This window comes from Typopeltis vanoorti, chromosome 17 (assembly GCF_054136105.1).
Source record: "Typopeltis vanoorti isolate ZY-2024b chromosome 17, IOZ_Tvanoo_1.0, whole genome shotgun sequence".
Taxonomy (NCBI): domain Eukaryota; kingdom Metazoa; phylum Arthropoda; class Arachnida; order Uropygi; family Thelyphonidae; genus Typopeltis; species Typopeltis vanoorti.
In genome coordinates this window covers 48,789,264-48,812,586 of record NC_143565.1, presented here as the reverse complement: position 1 = coordinate 48,812,586, position 23,323 = coordinate 48,789,264, and the positions used below count along the sequence as shown (strand labels likewise).

Below are 23,323 nucleotides of genomic sequence, written 5' to 3'. Positions count from 1 at the left end.
TAATTAAAACACCATCAAATGCATTAGATGGTTTATTTCGAACTTACAAAGTAAAAATACAAAGAAAAAAATAACAAATTAGTGTGAAGGATGAGCCTCTGGCATTTTTAAAAGTTTGTTCATATCGGGTTCAACTTTCGTTAAAAATAGTCGTAAATCGCCATGCTCAGTTATATGCAATCGGTTCTTTTTCTTAGATAGTAAATTCACTACAGCACTAAACCCACGCTCAGCCAAATAAGAAGATGGAAATGCAATTAAAAATTTCTGCACTATTTCCCATAATCTAGGATACTGTCGGTATTGATTTTTGAAGCCAGAACTCTTGGTATCCAGTTTTGAATTTTATTTTTAGTTCTTCATTTGTTGTGAGTTTTATGAGTTCCACTTCTAAATTTGATGATCCTGCTGTGCTTACATGTGAGAAAGGATCTTGAACCCAATTTGGTATATTCATGTTTAGAATATCCTTGAATCGCTCATTGAAATCAGCATGGAGAAACTCCAAGTGTTGGCAGTATGCAAGTAAATCTTCCTTTTTGAGAGACACTGCTGATAAATTTGAAAAGTGGCTGTATTCCCCCTCGGTCCATATTCCGTTTGAACAGAAGAAGTTTCCCTACAAAAGCGGCAATAACTTTTTTTGTTTTAATTCAATTCAATTCATCACCTTGTAGTTGTAGATTGACTTCATTAAATATTTTATGGAGGTCTGTCAAATAAGCGATGTCATTTTTGGATGTAATCAGGTTGGCCTGCAATTCGTCGTCTCTGTTTTCTAGGAACTCTAGTACTGAATCAAACAAATTGTAAAATTGATTCAGACAAATACCTTTTGAAAGCCAGCGAACTTCTGTGTGAAGCAGCAAACGATTGAAATCTTCATCGTTTTCACTACAAAGTTGGCTAAACAATCTGTCACTCAATGAATTGCTTTTAATCATGTTGACTATAGTAACGTAATGAAGCGACGTGTGCAGGCGTTCACTTAAATTTTTCGCAACCAAATGTTGACGATGAAGAACACAATGTATAGCGAGTACATTTGGTACTGCTTGTTTCAAATGCGCTATGAAACCCTTGTGGCGCCCTGTCATTGGTGGAGCACCATCAGTAGCAGCAGACAAAATATTACGAATAGGAATGTCTTTCTCTTGAAAAGACTTATTCATGATATTAAACATAGATTCTCCCTTTGTATTCGCTTCCAAGTTTTTAGCAAATAATAATTCTTGACAAACTTTTTCTTCTTTTATGAATCGTACGTATGATAAGAGTAGTGGTTCATTATTTGGGAAAGTTGATTCATCGAGTTGAATGGAAAATTGGCATGTCTTCAAATAATCGCACAATGATGTTTCAACGTCTTCAGCCATTTCATCAATTCTTCTTTGCACTGAATTATTGCTCAAAGGAATTTTCCTGATGATATCTGATGCTGGCTTATGAAGCATAGCGTTTATTGCTTCTTTTACTGCCGGCAAGATTAATTCCTCACCAATTGTGTGTGGTTTTCCCACTTTTGCGATTAATAATGAAATATTATAAGAAGTTTGTAATCCGTCATTATCTTGTTTAGTGGACGACGTAAAAAGTTTTGATATAGTTAGATGTTTAAAATATTTTTCTTCTAGTACTTGAAAATAGGACAAATCTTTATCCTTTTTGTCAGCATGCATTTTAGTCAAATGCTCTTGTAGCCTAGAAGGCTTCATCTTCATTTGAAAACACTTTTTGGCAAATCAAGCACATGGGTAATAATTGGTTCGTAGGAGACTGAATAAAACCACATTTCAAATACTCAATACTGTACTGTCAACATTTCTTCTTATATTCAGACATGATGAAGTAATAAAATTTGCAAAAATATTCACAAAATAAAAGATTTAATTTACACTTTGTATGACTCCACTTATCTATCACACTTTCGACTGATGATTGTTGGCAAAGCACACAAAAAATAATGAAATTTATTCCTAAACCACTGGTATTTATAGATTTGAAATCTAGTCCGAATCAACTTGCATGCATTGACTTGTTTGCGATACCATCGTACTCGTGCTTAGAACAAGTCGCTGCAAGCACCCATATTCCTGTCAAAACATGCTGAATTGAGTGAAATACCTACGTAATAGTTGACTGACATACTACTAGTTAAGACTCGTCTGCCGTGTGGTTAGACTAAAGCCTGTATGGCACTATCAATTTTTACAATAGCAAAAAATTAATAAATTTTTTAAGTATATAAAAATAGAAGTTAAAATATCCTGTATGACACGTTCATTTTTTTTATTTTGCATGCAAGTTCATTTTGTTCGTCCGACCATGACATTGTCTGAATAATTATAAATAATAATTAATAAACAAAATAATTACACAAGACATAAACAACAAACTTACAAAACATAACCACATAAAACAGTATAATAAGCTTCGAATAATATTTGCTTTGTTTTTTCCCTCTAGTTAGCATAAGTTAGTACTAACTAGGCTAACTAAAATTTACGGTTTTATTTCTTGCCATTATTATTTTTACTCATAATATTAAATTATATAAAATTGGGTTTATTTGTGTACAAATCAATTAGAAAAATGGTTTTATATATTTTATATATATTTTGAAATGAAATATAACGAATATATTTGCTAAATTTTGCAAAATTTAAATATACTACTGTATGTGCATCCCCCTTGTCCAATGCATTCGGCACCTTGTTATAATAAGTAAACAGATTTCTAAAACATGATCTTCCTTTAGAAAACCTGTGTTCTCCATTAAAGAGAATTCTACTGCTGTCAACCCAGTTTTAAATTCTTGTCCTCACTAGCTTCTAGGACCTACATCTTGACCACAACTCTAGACAAACAAATTGTCCTATAATTTGAAGACTTATTCTTATCACCCCCCCCCCATATGAAGTGGAACAGTTTTGCCATCTTTCCACTCCTTTTGAATTTGGGCTAATGAACATTCTCTGAAGATATGCTGATACACAATCAAGTCTGGTGGCCTTGTTGACATCAAGTTTACCACTGCTCTCAATTTTTGCCTTATGTTACAATCACAAGGATGGAATACTTTAATGAACTGCTCATTAAACACCTGTACTATATTCTCCTTGTTGTTTATCATGCTTCCATTATCACTGACTAGCATCCTTCTCCTCTAATCATTTTCCCTTCTACTGGCCACATATCAAAAAAACTCCCTAGGATTTCTTTTAGTGTCATTTTCTAACTGCCTGCTCATACAGCACTTTTGCTGTCCGTACTGAGTGAGTCACTTTTCTTGCTTGCTCTTTGTACTCATGTAACTGATTATATCCACTCATCTTGTGCTATCTCCACAATGCCTTCTTCCAGATTGCATGCTTCACCTCTTTAGTCATCCATTTTACACCTACCTTATTTAATCTTCTGACTTTGGGAATATACCCAGTCATTGCCTCTAGCAAATACTTCCTGAGTAGTAGCATTGATTTCTTTCCTGTCCAATTCCTCATTCCATATCAGTGCAAGCCACCTCCTGAGCTTGTCATAATCACCAGCCTTATAGTTCCACATATAATCCTTTCTCACAAAAGCGTTCATAATCTTCACTCGCCTTCTCATCTCATCATTAACATACTTGGGCAACACATTGACTTCCTTACCTACCACACTGTTATATTTCACTCTCCTTAACTGCCTCATGACATTCTTCCATACATTCTTCTTGTTACCAGTCAAATCATTTGTGCCAACTACCACTACCAACTCTTTTGCTTGCATACCCCTCTTATCCAATGCTTCATCTGACCTACTCATTCTACCTCCTGGAAAAACAGACATTGTGCGCCTTTTCACTCACTACATCTCTTATCTTTGAATCTCCGTACATTGCCACTCTCAAATCAGAATTATCATCATCATAACACTAATTACGTATAGACCATATTGGTCTGTTCCAATCTCATTATCCATCCAATATCCTTTTTTTGAGGTCTGCCCTGCCTTCTCTTTCCAATTGGCTTATATTTTAGTATTTTTATATTTTAGTATTTGTTTAGGATGTCGGGTGTTGGCCATTTGGTTTAGTTTACATGTTCAATCCATTTTTGTTTATAATTGTTTAGTTTTTCTTCTATTAATTTTGTTTTAGTGCTTTTAAAATGTCTCCATTCCTTTTTTGATCTAATAATGTGTATTTTGCAGTTCTTCTCATAAATCTCATTTTACTTGTTTTTATTCTTTATCTTGTTTGTTTGTTGTCCAAATTTCACCCATATAATATTGTGGGCACTGCTAAAGTATTCTATATTTTCAAGCGTGTTTCTTTTTGTGCTATATTTGGGTTAAGTGTTCTATTTATCAGGCTTATAATCTATAAAAATTTTGAAGTTTTTAATTTTATGTCTTTTTCTCCTTCATATGATATTTCACATCCAAGATAACTGAAAGTATTTATCTGTTCTATTATTTTATTATTAATAACTATTTTGCTTCTAACTGGAGTTTGTCCACAGAATGCCATTGTTTTAGTTTTATCTATGGAAATTTTCATTCCAAACTGTTCTACTATAATGTTTAAATTATAGTAGAACATAAATCTCTTTGTAAATTGTCTTCCTTATCTGATATTATTACCTGATTATCTGCAAATAATAGTGTATTTATTTTGTTATTCCTGGAAATTTCTATACCTTGATTGTTTAAGGTGTTCCACTGTATTATTAGCGCCTCTGTAGCACAATCAGAAGAACGACGGTACGTTGCGCCCTTCAGTTGGAAAAGGCCTAAATTCCTCCGTCATTCGTCTCGTCATGATGGAGGAATCTTTATATGGACTTTTTCAATCGGAGGTGAGTTAGCCGATCTCATACGGAGGTAGCAGGGTTTTTTTCTCCCGGAAACTCAGGTTTTTCATCCCTCATACAGACAAATCGACCCTTCAGAACACATGCAATTTACAGACATAAAATACTAGCTGTGGTGGTGATGGGCAGTAGATGGCGCTGATGTAGATGATTGGTAGTAGAGGTTCGGTGTAGAGGTGGAGACGGAGAGTTGTACAATAGGTGTCCTCCCGCGATGAGATGAGTCTTCAGACTCCTTGGAGGTGTCACGAAAATAATAATAAAATAATAATAATAATATTTCATTAATGTAAATATTGAAAAGTGTTGGAGACAGAGGGCATCCCTGTCTTACTCCTTGGTTTATAGATTGTTTTTCAGATGACTTTTCATTTATTTTTATTTTTATTTCATTATCTTTATATATATTCAATATTGCATGTAGTAAAATATTAGGTATATTTATTCTTTGTAATATATCAAACAGTATATATCTTTTTACTTTGTCAAATGCTTTTTCTTAATCTATAAACAAAAGATGAGTTTCCAAATTAAATTCTCTTCTTTTTTCTATAAGTAGTTTTAAACAGAAAGCTGCATCCATTGTAGAGCGTCCTTTTCTAAATCCATTTTGACATTCTAATAATATTTTTTCACTGTATATTTTTAGTTTTTCATTAAGTATTCTGCTATATATTTTGTAGCATGTATTCAATAAACCAATACCTGTGTAGTTAGCAGGTTTTGTTTTATCTCCCTTTTTTAAACATAGGTATTACTATGCTTGTATTCCATTCTATCAGTATTTGTCCATTTGTATATATTTTATTTAAAAATTTTAATAATCTTTGATGAAATTTTTTTCCAGCAAATTTATACAGACCAGATCTGAGAAAAATAGTTCAAATGTGGTCTGATCAGAGTCTTGTTCCTTTAAGTTTCTTTTTTGTTTCTGTAAGAACTGCAATATCTATATTTTCGTCATTTAAAATTTTATCTAATTCTTCTTCTTTATATGCTATGCTTCTAATGTTCCATGTAGCATATTTCACCACGTTTTTCTTTTTTCAAACTTTCTTAACCTTTTCCAGTTTGCAGTCATTTCCGATGTTTTCTGTCCGGTTTGAATTTCGTTGAGACTTGAAAGTAATATGTGTTTCCCTGTGTCTAGTGACTAGCATGATGATAGATATCCTAGTGGTGGGGCTGCCATTTTAAGACAACTAGACTTGCCTTTTTTAGTAGATAGTGGAAACTACAGTTTGAGAGGAAAGAGTCACCCCCCCTCACCCTCAAATTGCTCTAATAGCACTGGGGAGGAAGGAGTAAGAAGTAAGAGAGAGTAGAGGGAAAAAAGCATAGAAGACCAGTCTCCAGATTTGATATACCAAGTGTATATTGTACAAAGTAAGATCAGGTCTAGCTTGGGTATCTCGGGTTTACCATGCCCGTACTCACCAATGTGATCCCCTGAGAATATCTAAAGTTGATATTTCTTTCAAATCTTTCACTGTATTCTTCCCCACTTTCCCATACAGTTCTGTAATTCTTCTCAGTTCATTCCTCATATGTTTAATCTCTTGCCTCATCTTTTCTAACTATATTTTCATGTCTTCAATTAGTTTTTCAGTGCCATTTATGCAAATTGCATTTTTTCTACTTTGCATGTGTGCTGTCTTACCTCTCACTGCTGCTGCTAACTCACCACCATCTATGCATGCTGTCTTATCAGTCAACATCACTAACTCATTGGCACTTTCGCCCACTGCCTTACCATTACCGTTTGAGCATTCAGCCGTACTACCAACTTCGCTTACTCTATCTACATTATTATTATTATTATTACCCAAGATCCCATGGAGTCAGACTCATCTAGGAGGTCCTTTTAGCTCATCATACCATGCTTTAAACACACTCAAATTCTCTGCAGACAACACACTCTCAGGCAAGGCATTCCAATCATTCACAACTCTGCATGAAAAAAAACCTGCTTCTCACTCCCGTACTCACTCTCTTTATAGTTTCCAGGGATGACCTTTGGTTCTCCCCCTGATCTCCCACTGTTTTCTGTAGAACCTCTCCAGCATTGATCCTATAACAATCCCTTAATAACTTGTAGGTCTCTATCATATCTCCCCTCTTCCTCCTGTCCACCCTCTGCAAGTTGCATCTTCTCAATCTTTCCTCATACTCCACATTCCAGAGGTGAGAAACTACCTTAGTCAGTTGCCTCTGGACCCTTTCCAATATCTCTTCATCCTTTTGAAAACCAGGTGACCAAATCTGGGCACAATAGTCCATGTGTGGCCTAATCAAAGCCATATACAATTGAACAGAAATCTCCCTACTTCTACAAGTCAGTGTCCTCTGCATCATTCCCAGAAGCCTTTGTGTTGTCTTCACAATTTTGGCTATGTATCCCCTAAATTTCAGATCCTTATCCACTATAACTCCCAGATCTCTTACTTCCTCCACCTTCAACAATATATCCTCACCGAGCATAAATTCTGCATCCCATTTTTGTTTTCCAAAATTTAAAACCTTTCATTTTGTAACATTGAACTCACATCCCCATTCCCGTGCCCAATCACTTAATTTCTTGTAAGGCCACAACATCCTCTCTACTCTTCATGCTTCATCCCAACTTTGCATCATCTGCAAACAACTGAATATCTCCATCCAAATCTTCACCAATATCATTAATATACAAGTTAAACAGCAATGGCACTAAAACAGACCCCTGTGCCACTCCACTAGTGACTTTCATTTTCCTCGACATCCACGATCTTTTTGCTCGCTACCGCTTACATTCAGTGATATCTCATAATCCATAAGTATGCTACACTTCTTACATACCCAGACTCTCTTGTCTTAATTCCCTCCACATAAATAACTTCAACCTCTTCCTAAGCATGCATACTGTATTCATGATATCTTACCATTTTTGAAAAATCCATGCCACTTGCATTCTTCTTTTGCACCATCTTGTGTTTCACTGCCATTTTACTTGCACACTAAACTGCACACAAGAAACACAAAGAAATTTAATAAATACAGAACTTTAACTACACTGAACACTGCCTACCGATCACAACTATCATACAACGATATTTAAATGACTTATTATCGCTATTGCCACAAGCAATTTTAAGATTTAAATTTACCTTTTCACGGCAATCTCGGTGACATGGTAAATTCTTTCCAGTCATGCTTATTTCAGTACCTTTCCTCCACCCTTTCCTTGCAGCTGCCTGTGTAGGGTTCACCTCTGCTAGCAAATTTACAGAAATATTATTTTTCAACAAACATCTCGATAAGCAAAGATTTCACATTTCTAAATTTGTGAACCTAATAAGGACATTATCCTAAGATGAAGTGCCCCAGGTAAAATCAAGCAGATGTTTGCTGATCATAAAATTAATTTATACTTTTGGGTAGGGGGGTTGTAATTCTCATGAAGGGAAAACCACTTCATTTTTTAGCAAGCTGTTGTTAATAATTTACTAACACAATCTGCATATAATAATCAGAATTTCTCAACAAACAATTGTTTTCCCCTCTTACCTTGGCATTTAACAACAGTTTATCAGCATCTAACTTTAGAAAGTAATGATAATTGATACAGTAGCAAGTGATAAGTGAGAAAAAAAAAGTAGAAACTTCTATTTTTTAATCAACATTGCTGTTGGACTAAATTTAAGAATGATTTCATATTATCATCACGATGCACCAGTGAAAAGGTATTCAACCCATTGGATACTAATAGGCACTATTTGTATCCAAAAAATAAATTAATAAAGGTGACCCAGAAGATTGCTACAACTGAGAAGCACTTTGACCAGCAGAGATAAGAGTGGTGATTCTGTTGCTGATCAGACCACATCTGTATTGGTCTTACACTGGGGAATGAAATTCATCCTCTCCCTGTAGACATTTACAAACATCCCTTGTCCATGATGGGATTCTAACCTGTTGATTGGAGAACAAATATGCCATCTGCTCAGCTAGCCATGCCATTTGTTTTTGTTGTTGTTATTATTATTATTATTATTATTATTATTATTATATACACCCCTCCAAGGAATCTGAGGACTGATTTAGGGAGAGCCATTTTAATCACTTGCAATATACATATATATATATGCATTCAAGATGCATCCACATTATCAAATGGCAGCCTATTCCACACACTTGCCATGAAAAGAATCTGGACTTCACATTTGCTGGCCTGATTGGCTGAGTAGTTAGTGTACCTGCTCTCCAACTGACAGGCTGTGGGTTCAAATCCTATACATGGTATGGGAGTTTGTGATTGTCTTTAGGTGGTAGATGAATTTCATTACCTGGTGTGAGACTGCCACCTTGCTTATTGGAGACCTGAATGGGCTTGAAATAGTTTGCTCTAGAGTAGGGTTTTTTTGTGTAAAAAATGAATTTAAAAAAAATACAAAAACTAAAATTAATAAAAATAAATACAAAAAAAATCCTTTTCTTACCCATAATTCAAATGTATATTGTTTACAAAAGCTTTTCACAGGTGGGAGCCGTAAAAAAAAAAAAAAAAAAAAAAAAAAAAAAAAAAAAAAAGAGAGAGAGAGACAGATATGATCTTAGATTCTGCCTGAAAAATCTTATTTGTATCTATATTGTAAGTTTACCATGACTGACTTTTATGTTTCTGTCATCTCAAGTCTCATCTATCTGCTCCTAAAACAATGAAGGCTATGTTCATTCAACCAGCCTCATATGCACAATTCCATATCATTTTGTCACTCACCTCTGGATCTTTTCAGTCATCACTTCTCTATACCCAGGTAATCATATCTGTGCTCAGTAATCCAGAGACAAGCAATTTCTTTAGTCTTACAAGTTATTGTTTTCTACACCAATGCAGTGAAAATTTTAGTGGCCACTAAATCTTTAATTCCTGTCCACTGTAGCTCCCACGTTTCTAGATTCATTTTCTACTTGCAGTACTCATACTTCATTTAAATTATCATTAAGGTGATAATGCGAAGGTTACGTAGTGTCATTCATTCACAATGCATGACCTTCATCAAATTGATTCTTATCAACATTTGCTTGAAGAATTAATCACTGGGCTGGTCTGTAGGAATTCTGAATCACATATGTGCCTTATCACTCTTCCTAATTCAGAACTACTGTTATTTAACTTATATATTAATGGTATTGAGGATGGACTAGAGAGTGACTGATGATAATGCTGTCCATGGAGTCAGTAGACTCATTGCGGGAGACCCAAACTATCAAAACAATATCTATCATACCTCTTCTTGAATTCATTTACAGACAAAGAACTCACAACTGAGTCACAATTCAGGCAATGCATTCCACTCATTCACCACCCTCCAGGCAAAAAATCTAGTTTTCACACCCTTGTTAACTCAGTTTCATTTTCTGATACTTCTCGGCTAGCCATCTTGCATAACCATCTCTTTGAGTTTGCATAACAACCATATATGTGTGTGTGTGTGTGTGGTATCCTCAGCTGCCTTGGCAGAATCCATAAGTATTATACTATGTTTCCCATATCCAGCTCTGGGGGTTACTCTATATTTCTTTATTCTTTTTTTTCTTTAAAGAACACGACACAGATTGCTAATGCACAACCTGTCTTTAACAAATCCATGCTGTCCCCTGAGATCCTAGTGTTGTTTACCCACATCTGGATGTGATTTCTAATTATCCTCTCTAAAACCTTGATGACCACACCATAGATACTGATTGATCTATAGTTCTCTACATTGAGTTAGTCGATCTTGCACAGAAGTAATAGGGCTGTTTTTCTCTCCCAGAAACTTAGGTTTTTCATACCACATACAGGCAAATTGGCCATGAGAAACATATGCAGTTTATAGACAAAAAATACTGCTGTTGGTTGTGGTGGGAAGCAGATGAGGTTGATGATAATAGTAGTAATAGTGTCGTTGTTTGTAATAGGAGAATGCTTTGTAATTGGCTGCTATATTCAAATCAAGCTTTTGTAACAACTTCAATATATGTCTATCTCTACTTTTCCCTCTACATCATCCAGAGTTAATGGAGCTGCTCCGAATACATCTGTTGATGCATTATTATTATTATTATTACGAGTATCTCCATGGAGTCAGTAGACTCATTATGGGAGACCCAAACTATCAAAACGATATCTATCATACCTCTTCTTGAATTGATTTACAGACAAAGAACTCGCAACTGAGTCAGGCAGTGCATTCCACTCATTTGCCACCCTCCAGGCAAAAAATCTAGTTCTCACACCCTTGTTTCTACACTTTTCCTTAATTTTCAGGGATGACCTCTTGTTCTTCCATCACTATCACACAGCTGAAATATTTCCTCTGCATCAATCTTATAAAAACCTTTTAGTAATTTAAATGTTTCTTTTAAATCCGCTTTTCTCCACCTATCAATCAACGTCTGCAATCCTCAAGCTCTCAATCTATCAATGTAGGGAGCATTTTTTACATCGCTCACCAGCTTAGTTACTCTCCTCTGAACTCTCTCCACACCCTCCTCATCTCCAAGGAATCCAGGTGACCAGACTTGAGCACAGTAATCCAAATGTGGAAGTATCAACGGCATATAAAGGGGAATAATAATCTCTTTATCTCTGAATGTTAGGGTGTTCTTCAATAACCAAATAATCCTATGTGCAATCTTGGACACCTTAGCAATGTGCCCTCTGAACTTTATCTCCCTATCCACCAACACCCCCAAGTCCCTAGCCTCATCAATCTCTTGGAGTACCGTTCCATCAATGTAGACACAGCTGATAATCCCAAAATGCATAACTTTACAATTTTCCACATTGAACTGACATGTATCTTTTGTTTCTTTTCATTGTGATATCATTTTCATCATTTCTGTGTATGCTGTTGTATTCCAGACCATTCTGAAGATATCATTACCAATAGTGTAGTTACTAACACACTTTCCTGTGTTTTATGTTGGAACACAATGTTCATAATAACTAATAGTATAGATAAGTTCAACAGGTATTTACCATTATTATTAGCCCTGTCTTTTTGTCCAAATTTTTTCAAATAATTTTTTGTTGATCTGGGATTAATTCTGAGCTTATTTCTTTATTTTTTTATCAACCTAAATATTGCTAAATGTATCTTTCTCATTGGATATTTATGATTCTGATTTAAATACTTGCTTCCATGATTCCTAATGTTATGTATTTAAGCATGATGAAACATATCATGTAAAATATATTTAAGTGATTAAGAGACTTATTTGTGGTTATGTTATAGCATTTAATTGTCATTAGTTTTTTTTTTTTATATTATCTTGTGTAGATAGGATAATGTTGTATTTTAGTGTAATCTATCAGATTAAGTATCACCTTTTTTTTCCTTTTTTTTTTTCTTTTCCAGAAAAGTGTTCATCTTTAGAATGGCTTACAAATGTCAGTTTTACACCAGTAAATGCTGAAGCTTTATCAGAACTACAGCAGTTGGAAAGGTATCTTTTTTTTTAATGATGTATTTTTTGCAAGTATGTATTTACTTGTATGCAAGTAAAATTTTAAAAATTTTACATTTGTTTTGTTGAAAGAAATTTCACTATAAATTATATGCACTACTCAATTCTACTAAATTATATGCTCTTTCAGATTAATGATAAATCATGGATTTTAAAAACTGGTAGTACTGGTGTTTGGGAGTAAGAATAGCCTTCACCTCATCTGGAGTTTTTATTTGTACTTTCAAATATATATATGCATATCAAGGATTTTGGTGAGAAGGAGAGTCCTCTTCTTCACACTACTTCTCAGTTTATTTTGGGAGAGATAAATATGGTGAAAAGTTCCACTGGGATATTTGTAAAGTGGGAAAATGGTATCAGATAGAAACTCAAATCTTTAAAGAGGTATGCAGACTGACTCTTCACACAATACTTTTAGTTCATCGTATTAGTGAAGAAAGCATTCAGAATGGTTCTGTCAAGATTAACTTCCTGTTATTCTAATCAGGAAGTTAATCTGATCTGAGATAGAGATAATTAGTATCTCTGGAGTGGTAGTTAAAGTACTGGAAAAGTTGGTTATAAGTAAAATTTAGAAATGAATAGATAAGAATAAGATACTCTATGAAGAACAACACGGTATTATAAAAGATAGATTCTGCCTTAGTACTTTATTCACATTTATAATGAAGTGATAGTGGAATTGGATAAATGAAATGGCTACACTATGATATTGCTGGACTTTGCAAAGGCATTTGACAGAATACCACATTGAAAACTATTGGAGCAAATGAGAATGGATATGAGGCTGGTGGCATGGATAGGGGATGGGTGGCTAACAGACAGACATCAGAGAGTAATGTATGATGCAGTGGAGTCAAGGCAAATGCCATTGATTAGCAGAGTGCCCCAGGGAGCTGTACTAGAGCCATGCTCTTTTAATTTGTATATTCATGATATAGTGGAAGATTTAAGGGAAGGATATTCAGCTGTTTTCCAGTGATGCAAACTGGAGAGGGCACTAGTTGATAAAGATAATGCAAGTATCCTACAAGATGATTTAAATAAATGGGCAGTGTGGACAAAGGACAATAGTTGTCAATTTAATGTTGCAAAATTAGTATTAGTATTACTGCCATTTACTTCCAAGCCTCGATTGTGGGAGATCGAACACTCACAGACCACAATATCTATCATACTTGCCTTTCATTGTTGGAATACTTACTACCCACTGGCAATGCATTCCACTCATTCACTACCTGGCAAACAAAAAATTGCTTTTTCACATCTTTATTCACATGACCTTTGTACAATTTCCAGGGATTACCTCTTGTTTTTGCATCACCCATTATCCTATATAGTAATTCTCCTGTATCTGTTTGGTAGGTTCATCTCACCAACTTATGTCTGAATCACATCATCCTCCTCCTCCTATCTGTCAATCTCTGAGGGCCACATTCCCTCAATCTGTCCTTATACTCATTCCAGAGACAGTCTTAGTTATTCACTCCTGCACTCTCTCTCTCTCTCTCTGTTCTATCACCAGTATAGCTAGGTGACCAGATCTGTGCACCAAATGATGCCTAATTAGCACTTTATAGAGTGGAACTATACTTCCTTATCCATACTTCTCAGGATTCTTCACATTATAGCAGCAATTTATGGGTAACCCTTACAAATTTTGCAATATATATTCCTGAACTTCAGTTCCATATCCACCTAGATCCCTTGCTTCTTCTATCTCCTGAAGCAAAGTTCCTCCAATGTGGTAAACATCATTCCATCTTCTCTGGCCACAGTGTAAAGTTATTTATAGGTTGGTGCTTTGGGCTGAAGAATGAATTTCTTGAATAGCTCAAGAAATTACTCACACATGATATTTCCTGATTCCAATCAGTGCTGCCATCATTGATCACTCTTTATCATCCTCCTGTTGCTCACCAGTCTCATCTGTCTGAACATTTCTGAATCATCTTCCTCTGCATTCCATGGTCTGTAGCAACATCCCACTAAATATCTAAAATTTGTGCAAACCTCAACCTCATGGCCTCAAAGCCATTATCATTACTGCTTTCTTCATGTTCCACAATGAGAATACACAACTCTTCTGAAATCATCAGCAATATTTCATCTCCTCTTTTAACTTTTCTGTCTTTTCAAAAATGCTATAACTATCACTTTCTATTCCTGTAAGCACGCCATTCTCTGTTAACTGTTTCTCACTAACAGTGATTTGTGGACTGACTAACTGTATCGAGAAACTTTTCACCTTTATTCCTAATATCCCTGTCAATTCCTAATCTCATCATTCAAGTAATTTGACTATGCAGGTCCCATTGAGGCCATTTCTGCATCCCTATCTTGTCTTTCTTTGTCCCTTACATCACACCAGTTTTGGTATCTTATACTCACAGTTCCACCATCTAGGTTTTGTTTCCTGGCCAGCCACATACTCTTCTCTTCTCATCAACAGTTCCAGCTTCGCACTACTGTTCTCACTCAGATGCAGACCATCTGAGCAAAAGCAAACAGCTCTCTCTCTCCTATCTTTAAATTTATCACACACATCAACAAACTTAAGTCCTTTCTTCCTACACATTCTAGCTATCATGCCATTCATGATGATTGCTCTTCTCCTTGGCTCTACTATCTTATCATACTCTGGTAATATATTTGCAGTTCTCCCTCTTGTGCTCTTTTGTTTCACTGTCTCTTGCAACACTCACAAATCACACACTACCTCATCTCATTCACATTTCCTCACAAGTCATTTGTTCCAACCAGCACAGTCATCTCTGCATTTCCGCAGTCTCAGTCACTATTCCTATCATTGCTTCTCTCAGACATACTTTCTTGACACCTGCCTGATTTTTACATCTTTCATCATAGCACTACACCACTTTCCACTATTCCACTGCAATCATTAATCTCGGACTCATCTGCCACCTTCTTCTGACACCTTCAACTGCCAGTCATTTCTATAATTGTCTTATCTCGCTCTGCACACATTTATATCCTTTCTCAACCTCACTGTTTCGTTTCTAACATTCTCACTTTTGTTCATATCTTTTGTACTTGATTACGTACCTTGTATCTTATGGATGGTATCAGATTACAGGAAATAGATGAGGCTAAGGGTTTGGGGGTGGTGATGAATAGATTTGAAGTTCAGAGACATATTGCAAGAGTTGGCAAAAAAGTTCAGAGGATTACTTGGATGAAGAACATGTTGACAAATCAAGGTAGGGATTTGTCAACATGTCATAACCTTACAAATGTCAACATGTCATAACCTTACAACATGTCATAACCGAATCATAACCTTACAAAGGGAGATTGTTATCCCTCTTTGTAAGGTTATGATTCGGCCATATCTTGACTACTGTGCAGATTTGGTCACCTGGGTTTCTTGGAGATCAGGCAATGATAGAAAGGATTCAGAGATGAGTGACCAAACTGGTGAGAGGTCTGGAATGCTGCCTATGAGGAGAGAAAGAGAGATTGAGAGTGTGTGAATTGCAAAGTTTGGTTGACAGGCAGAGGAGAGGGGACATGATAGAAAGTTACTTAAAGGGACTCTATAAGATTGACATAAGAATTTTTTCAGCACAGCAAGGGGTCATCCCAGGAAGTTGTTTAAGAATTTGGTTAGTAAGAGTGTGCAGACTAAGGTCTTTGCTTGGAGAGTTGTGGATGAGTGGAATGGATTGCCAGAGGTAGTTGTGAGTGTCTTAACAGTGAACAAGTTTAAGGAGAGGTATGATAGATTTTGCATAAGTAATAGTCAGCATGGGTCTCCTGTGATGAGTCTTTTGACTCCATGGAGATAGTATAATAATAACTTCTCTTTCATTCTGCTTCTTTTCTTTGGACCACTCTTCTACAAAGACTGCAACCTCTAGCTGTTCAAGAAACACATCGGCAGATTTTTGCTTTCTCCTTATTCTTTTATCCACATATACACACATAAACACTTGATATGCTATAAGTTTTTGCAATCTTTATTGTGTGGGGTTGATATTAAAAAAGATTACCATGAAATCAGTAAAAGAATATTATCAAGGCAAATTTTCAGATCCACCATTAAAAAATACTTGTAATTCTTTCAGGAAAGAAAACACATTTGTAGATTTGTTACCACAGTCTTCTGGTTCCCATCTGCCATACAGCTGCGGGAGGGTAGCTATATGCTACCATTCTAGGGAGAGATGATTATGAGCAAGGTGGTTTCCCATTGCCTTCCTTGCCGTAAGTATTTATGACTGTAACCTGTGTGTTCACGGGGCCGGTTTGCCTGCTCGCGGGATGAAAAACCTCAGATAAACTGGCGGAAAAAACCTTGCGGCCCACGCCCAAGACTGGCTAACTTGGCTATGGCTGAGGAAGATCCTTAAGCTCCTCACGTCGTGGACGGGAATCGAACCTAGGACACTCCTTCCCCAGGCATATGGTTGCGAAGCGCAAAGCCACTAGGCTAACCGCACGGACACTTAGTAAATTTCAATTTAGATACAGATTGTATCTTACAGTAATCTCCCATTTATCCAGTCAAAAAAAAAAAGAAGCCAATATTCTATGAATCTCTCATCAAAACAGTGATCCCACAATTAAGTGACTTTTGTATGTCAACCAACTTCAGGTATGGCATAACACGGCATAATTGTACCTCCAATTATCTGGCCCTTCAGTTACCTGAAAGACAAATTACTTTCCCACTGTGGTTGGATAAATAGTAGATTACTGTATTTTTATTATCTATATTTTTATTACATTTTTATTATTTATATTTTTTAAGATATTTTTATTAAATTATTTTTGTTATATTATTAATGTATCTGTAGATCACTATGTATCATAGATCACTATGAAATTTAATTACATTTCATGAAATTTATTCATAATCCCTGGCTATGCAATCATTTAAATTAAGTAGTCATTCTTACACCATTTTATCTTGACTTTTTTATTTTATTTTTATTGCTTCCTTGTTTATTTTCTAGGATCCTGTGTTCTGTTGCCATCTGAATGAGTCCTATTTTGATTTCCTTTGATGCACTCCTGTTTTTTTTTTTTTTCCATCCCATTTCTAATATGTATCCTCATGGGGCATACAGGATAGTATGATATCATTACATGAAAAGTTTACATTATTACCAATTTCCTATGAATAGTTTCTTCAAAATCCCCTCCACCATCAAAATGAAAACTTGCAGTTATGTAAAAAAGATGACTGGTGATATTCTAGCAAAGCGAACAAAGACAAGAAGAAATAAAATGAATAGTTAAGGTTAATTGGTTTATTGGTTTATGTTTGGAGAGAATGAACTGTTAACTATCTGATCTATTTAATTGATCAGCTAGTTAACAGTTATATTAAGCAGAGATAAAAGGCAGAGATAAAGATATTATGCAGGGATAAAAGGGTTATCATTCCATTGTATAAGACTCTGATCAGACCACACTTAGACTATTGTTCTCAGATTTGGTCCCCAGGATTTGAAGGGGATAAATTAACTGTGGAAAGGGTACAAAGGCAGATAACAAAGATGGTTTCAGGACTTCAGGACTGTACAATGTTAGTTATGAGGATCGGCTGAGGGAATGTGGACTGCAGAGTTTGGTGGATAGGAGGAGGAGAGGTGATATGATTGAGACTTTTAAACTGTTGAAAGGTGGTTACAAGGTTGACACTGGGGAGTTCTTTCGCTTTTTGGTTGAACAGCGGGAAGGAGTGATGACAAGAGGCCATCCCTGGAAGTTACGAAAGGAAACCGTGAGCAAGAGGGTGAGAAGCGGTTTCTTTGCATGGAGGGTGGTTGAAACATGGAATGCATTGCCTGATGGTGTGGTGAGAGCAAGAACGGTCAAATGAGTTTAAGGAGTGGTATGATAGACTTTGTTTCTTAGGAAGGACCTCCCATGATGAGTCTTTTGACTCCATGTGGAGGCCTGGATAATAATAATAATATTAATGTTATAAGTAACTATTGAATGATTTGAGATATTTCATGAATTATGAGTGTATTTCAGAAACATAAGATAAAAGCATATTATCTTGTGCTTTAGAGTTAGCAGACTAACTCTTAATGGATTAAGAGTTAGTTTGCATCATTTTTTCTCGTTAGTCATGATGGATAAAATATGGTAATTTGTTGTGGTATGTAACATGATTTAGTTTCTATATGTGAAGAGTGTTGCACTATGAAAAATTCATTGTCAGTTTCTAAAAGCATTTGTAGAAAATATCATTTTTTTTATTTTTTAAATAACGAAACCTGTGGTGAGTTCATAATTAAAAGAAACACACTGAAGCTCTATTACACAGACCAAATTTAAGCCGCAACGACGTTCTTACTATTCCTAAAGTATGGGAAATTGTCATACAAAATTATCTAAATTTTTTTTTTTTTTTTTTTTTTTTTTACTTCTGTAACACGTTACACACGTTTAATGAGATTCTATTGTAATCATGTGCCCTAACTGTATGTTATTCCTATTATTGTTTAAACTATTGTACTGATGATGTCCTAAGATACTTAGGATGAAATATTTACAATTAAATAATTTTCACTGTGTTTAATACATGTGTTTCTTTTAATTAGAAAATATCATGTCAGTAATAGAAATAGGTTTGGATTTAGTGGAATGCTAACAGCAGAAGAGATGTGCAAAGTTTCACATGTAAATTGAAAAAGTGCTCAGTGGCAACCACCTTGCAGCATAATGACATTATGCAGCATTCTTATTTTCTGATTAAAGGTGTTTGACTGATTTCTTCTATGTCAGTAGATAGATACTTTGGTCCTGATGGTGCCCTCTAGCGGGCTAAGTAGGTGTTCTTGGCCGTTGGGCTGAAGGTCTGCACATGTAGGCCTCCCAAATTTGGGGCAGTCGCATACAACCAAAGGCCTACATTTGGGAGGCCTACATCTGCAGACCTTCAGCCCAACGGCCAAGAACACCTACTTAGCCCACTAGAGGGCACCATCAGGACTGTTAGGAGAACAATAGCTTCATCTCTTCATTCCCAGTTTTTGTGTTGTAGTGCCTACGTGCACGTAACTTTTTTGTAAGTTCCTTTAGAAAATGGCAATGTGACGTTGCCGAAATATCGGAAAATATTTATTAAAGTTTAATTTAATTTATATCCTTAAGTACGTTGTTCTATTCCTTAAGTGTTTTAATAATGCATAACCAACGTATAAGCCTGTCTACGAGAATGTATATCAAAGTCAATTTGAATCATGTGTACCCTATGTCTGAATAATGTCCTTTAGATAAGAATGCTTTTAACCTTATTTTCAAAACACATCATTACTCTTATTTCCTCCATAAACATCTTGGATTAGTTGGTGAGAGATTTATTCCCTTACTGGTCCAAAAATATACTACTGTGTTATCATTAGGTTTAATTTAGCATACTGTTTAAAGGTATAGAACCATTTTATGTTTGAGTGAGCAAAATTGAAAGAGAGCAGTTTTACCTTCCACTTTTTTGGGCATGTGAAAGACATCTTCAGATGATTATTATTATTACTTGACACCTCCAGGGAGTCCAAAGACTCATCGAGGGAGGGCACCTACTCTACAACTGTCTTCACCACTCAATACACAAACCACAACGAACCATCACAAATGCCATCTACCGCTCACCATGACTACTAGTATTTTCACAGACAATCACAAACATCCATGACCTCGGCAGGATTCAAACTCGCAGCCTTTTGGCTGGAGAGCAGATATGCTGACCACTCGGCCAATCAGGCTGGCAATGTGATATTGTTCATATTGTATGAATGAAAAGGAAAGAAGAAAGCCCGAAATTCTGGAGTCCAATCATGGTTTATCTAAACATATTCAATAAATATGAAGCTTGAAGTGATGTATCGTGCTGGATAATGCAAATTTTTTAACATACAGTTTTACAGTTGCTGCATCTAAAAAAAGGCATGCCATATCTTGGCATAGCAATGGTAGCCACCTTAGTTAATTTTGAGATTATCTGCAGATAACTGACTCATTATCTGCATATTAATTAATTGTGGATTATAAATGCAGTATATCTATCCATATGGTCATTTATTTAACTAAACTTTTAGATTATTTTAAATAACTGTTCTAAGAAATGATTTTCATTTTAACTGATATTTTTTGCTGTATGGGTGGAATCGGGTTTTTATACATGAACTGAAACAAAAGACTTCCATGGGTAAACAGTGTTTTTTTTTTTTTTTTTTTTTTTTTTGATACATGTAAGCATTAAAGATATATTTGTAAAGATGAGTGAAAAGAGTGAAAGATGAATGATTTCAGTGGAATGTAGTATAGTGGTGTATATACACAGTGCTATGATGAAAGATGTAACAATCAGGCAGGTGTCAAAAAAGTATGTCTGAGAGAAGCAACAATAGGAAATGTGACTGTGTAGAGGAGAAATGAGGAAATCAGTGCAATATTACTGATGATTTCAAAAGAGTTGTCCACTCAGTGTGGAACTTGAAGAAAGCAGTAATGTTAATGGCTTTGAGGTGATTTAGTGTGAGGTTTATGTTAGCACAAATTTTAGATATTTAGTGGGATGTTGCTACAGGGAATGTAGAGGGAGATGATTCAGAAATGTTCATATAATTGAGATTGGTGAGCAACAGAGGTGTGATAATAATGGGTGATTTTAATGATTGCAGCATAGATTGGAAGCAGCAAATATTATGTGAGAGTAAGGAGATCAAATTCCTTGAGCTACTTAGGGACAACAATCTTATGCAGCATGTAGCAGACTGGCGTACCCTCAGCAGTATGAGGAGTATAAGATGTGAGCTAGGAAGGTGACGAGTATAATAAGGAAAGAGAAATTGGCATATGAAAAGAGATTGGCTGAAGCAGAAATCAGAATGCTAGAGAATTCTACAATTATGTTCTAGTAAAAGAAAAGGTGAATCTGGAAGAGTTACTTTAGCTGCTGGAGATGGAACACGAGTCACATCTGCTGAAGATATAATGGAAATGCCCGGTGATTATTTCATTAGTGTAGTTCATGTAGGGAGGTTAAGAATGGTGTTGAATAGTAATAAGGAGGAGGTCAAAAGACTTACAGTTCAAGAATGGGAAGTGTTTAGAATATTATGTAACCTTAATGTTAATAAGTTTGTGGGACTGGATGGAATATTACTATTATTATTATTATTACCATTACATGACACCTTCAAGGAGTCCAGAGACTAACTGAGGGAAGGTACCTACTTCTACAACTCTCTGCCTTCACTATAATTACTAACCATACTGAACCTCCAGTACCATTATCATCTACACCAACGCCATCTACTGCCCACCATCACCACTAGTATTTTTTTTTGTCTGTAAATTGCATGTGTTCCCAAGGCTGATTTACCTGTATGCGGTATGAAAAACCCGAGTTTCTGGGAGGAAAAAACCATGTTACCTCCATATGAGATTGGCTAGCTTGCCTTCAACCGAAAACCCCATATAAAGATTCCTCTCATCATGACAAGAATCGAACTCAGGCCTTTTCTGATTGAAGGGTGCAACGTACTGTTGTTCTTCTTAGGTTGCAACTGAAGAATAGGAACAATGTTGAATGGAAGTAATGTCAGAAGAGTGTGAAGAGGGAAAGATAGTACCACTGCAATAGGGAAAATCCAAATCAGTAGTATCATATTATAGGCCACTGTGTTTATCATGTGTAGTGGCAAAGGTATTAGAGAGGCTGATTAGAGACAGAATTCAAATGTGCCTAGGTCAATGTGAATGGAAATCTTTTGAGAGAGCAATATGGGTTTGTTAAGGAGAGGTCATGCTTTAGCAACTCAGTTACATTTTATAGTAGAATGAGCAGTTATTAATATAATTTATCTGGATTTTGCTAAAGTATTTTATTGAGTACCATATGATAAACAACTGTTGAAATTGGGCAGGATGGATATTAATAGTCTTTTGGTAGCTTGGTTACCAGGATGGTTGACTGACAAGCAAGCAAGTCGTGTATGGAGGTGCAGTGTCTAGAAAATCCAAGTCAGTAGTATCATATTATAGGCCTCTGTTTATATCATGTGTAGTGGCAAAGGTATTAGAGAGAGAATTCAAATGTGCCTAATGCATTTTATTGAGCTGTTATTATTAAAATTATTGACTACTGAAATGGGTTGGCTAAGAAGATTACTTGGAGTATCTATACTGGATAGACTAAGAAATGAAGACATAACGAAATGACTAAAACAAGAAATAACAATAGTAGACAAAATCCAAGAAAGATGACTGTGATGGTTTGGCCATGTGACCAGAATGGGAACAGAAAGATTGCCATCTAAAACCCTGAATTAGATGGCAATCTAATTCAGGGCTTTAGATTTTGTCTATCCATCTAATTCAAGAATTAGATGGATAGACAAAATAAAAGAGGACCTGAAAACCAAATCACAACAAGTGACACCAAACTGGACAGAATTGTTTGCATTCTCTAGGGACAGACAGAAGTGGAAAGAGTTCATTCAACATCATCATCCACATAGATGATGGAAGAGAGAAGAAGTAGAAGAAGATTTTATTGTATTGAGTACCATATGATAAACACCTGTTGAAATTGGGCAGGATGTTGATTAATAGTCTTTTAGTAGCTGGGTTACCAGGATGGCTGACTGACAAGCGAGCAATTTGTGTATGGAGGTGCAGTGTCTAAAAAATGGAAAGTGAGGTATCATAGTGTTCTGTTCTGTTTTGTGACTACTGTTGTTTAACTTGTATATCAGTGATATAGTTCACAGTGTGAAAGGAGATATTCAGTTGTTTGCTGATTATGCTAAATTAGGAAGAATAATGTCAGGAAGTTCTGATGTGTTCTTGTTACAAGAGGATTTGAATAGGTTGGTGCTTTGAGCTAAAGAATGGAGATGTAATTTCAGTGTTGGTAAGTGTAAAGTTATGCGCTTTGTCCAGAGAAGTTAGAATGAGATTTACCATGTTGGGGAAACTGTGCTTTA

The 23,323-nt window shown here is 35.6% G+C and overlaps 1 protein-coding gene across 1 annotated transcript in view; it reads left to right on the top strand.

The window, feature by feature from the left end:
* The window catches only part of LOC150097369 (nuclear exosome regulator NRDE2-like), a 131,976-nt gene that overhangs the window by 18,402 nt on the left and 90,251 nt on the right, over positions 1-23,323 (top strand). The window contains exon 2 of the mRNA XM_090407654.1: positions 12,239-12,326. Coding sequence (XP_090263780.1) covers positions 12,239-12,326 — 88 coding nt within the window. The remainder of the gene's footprint in view (positions 1-12,238; positions 12,327-23,323) is intronic.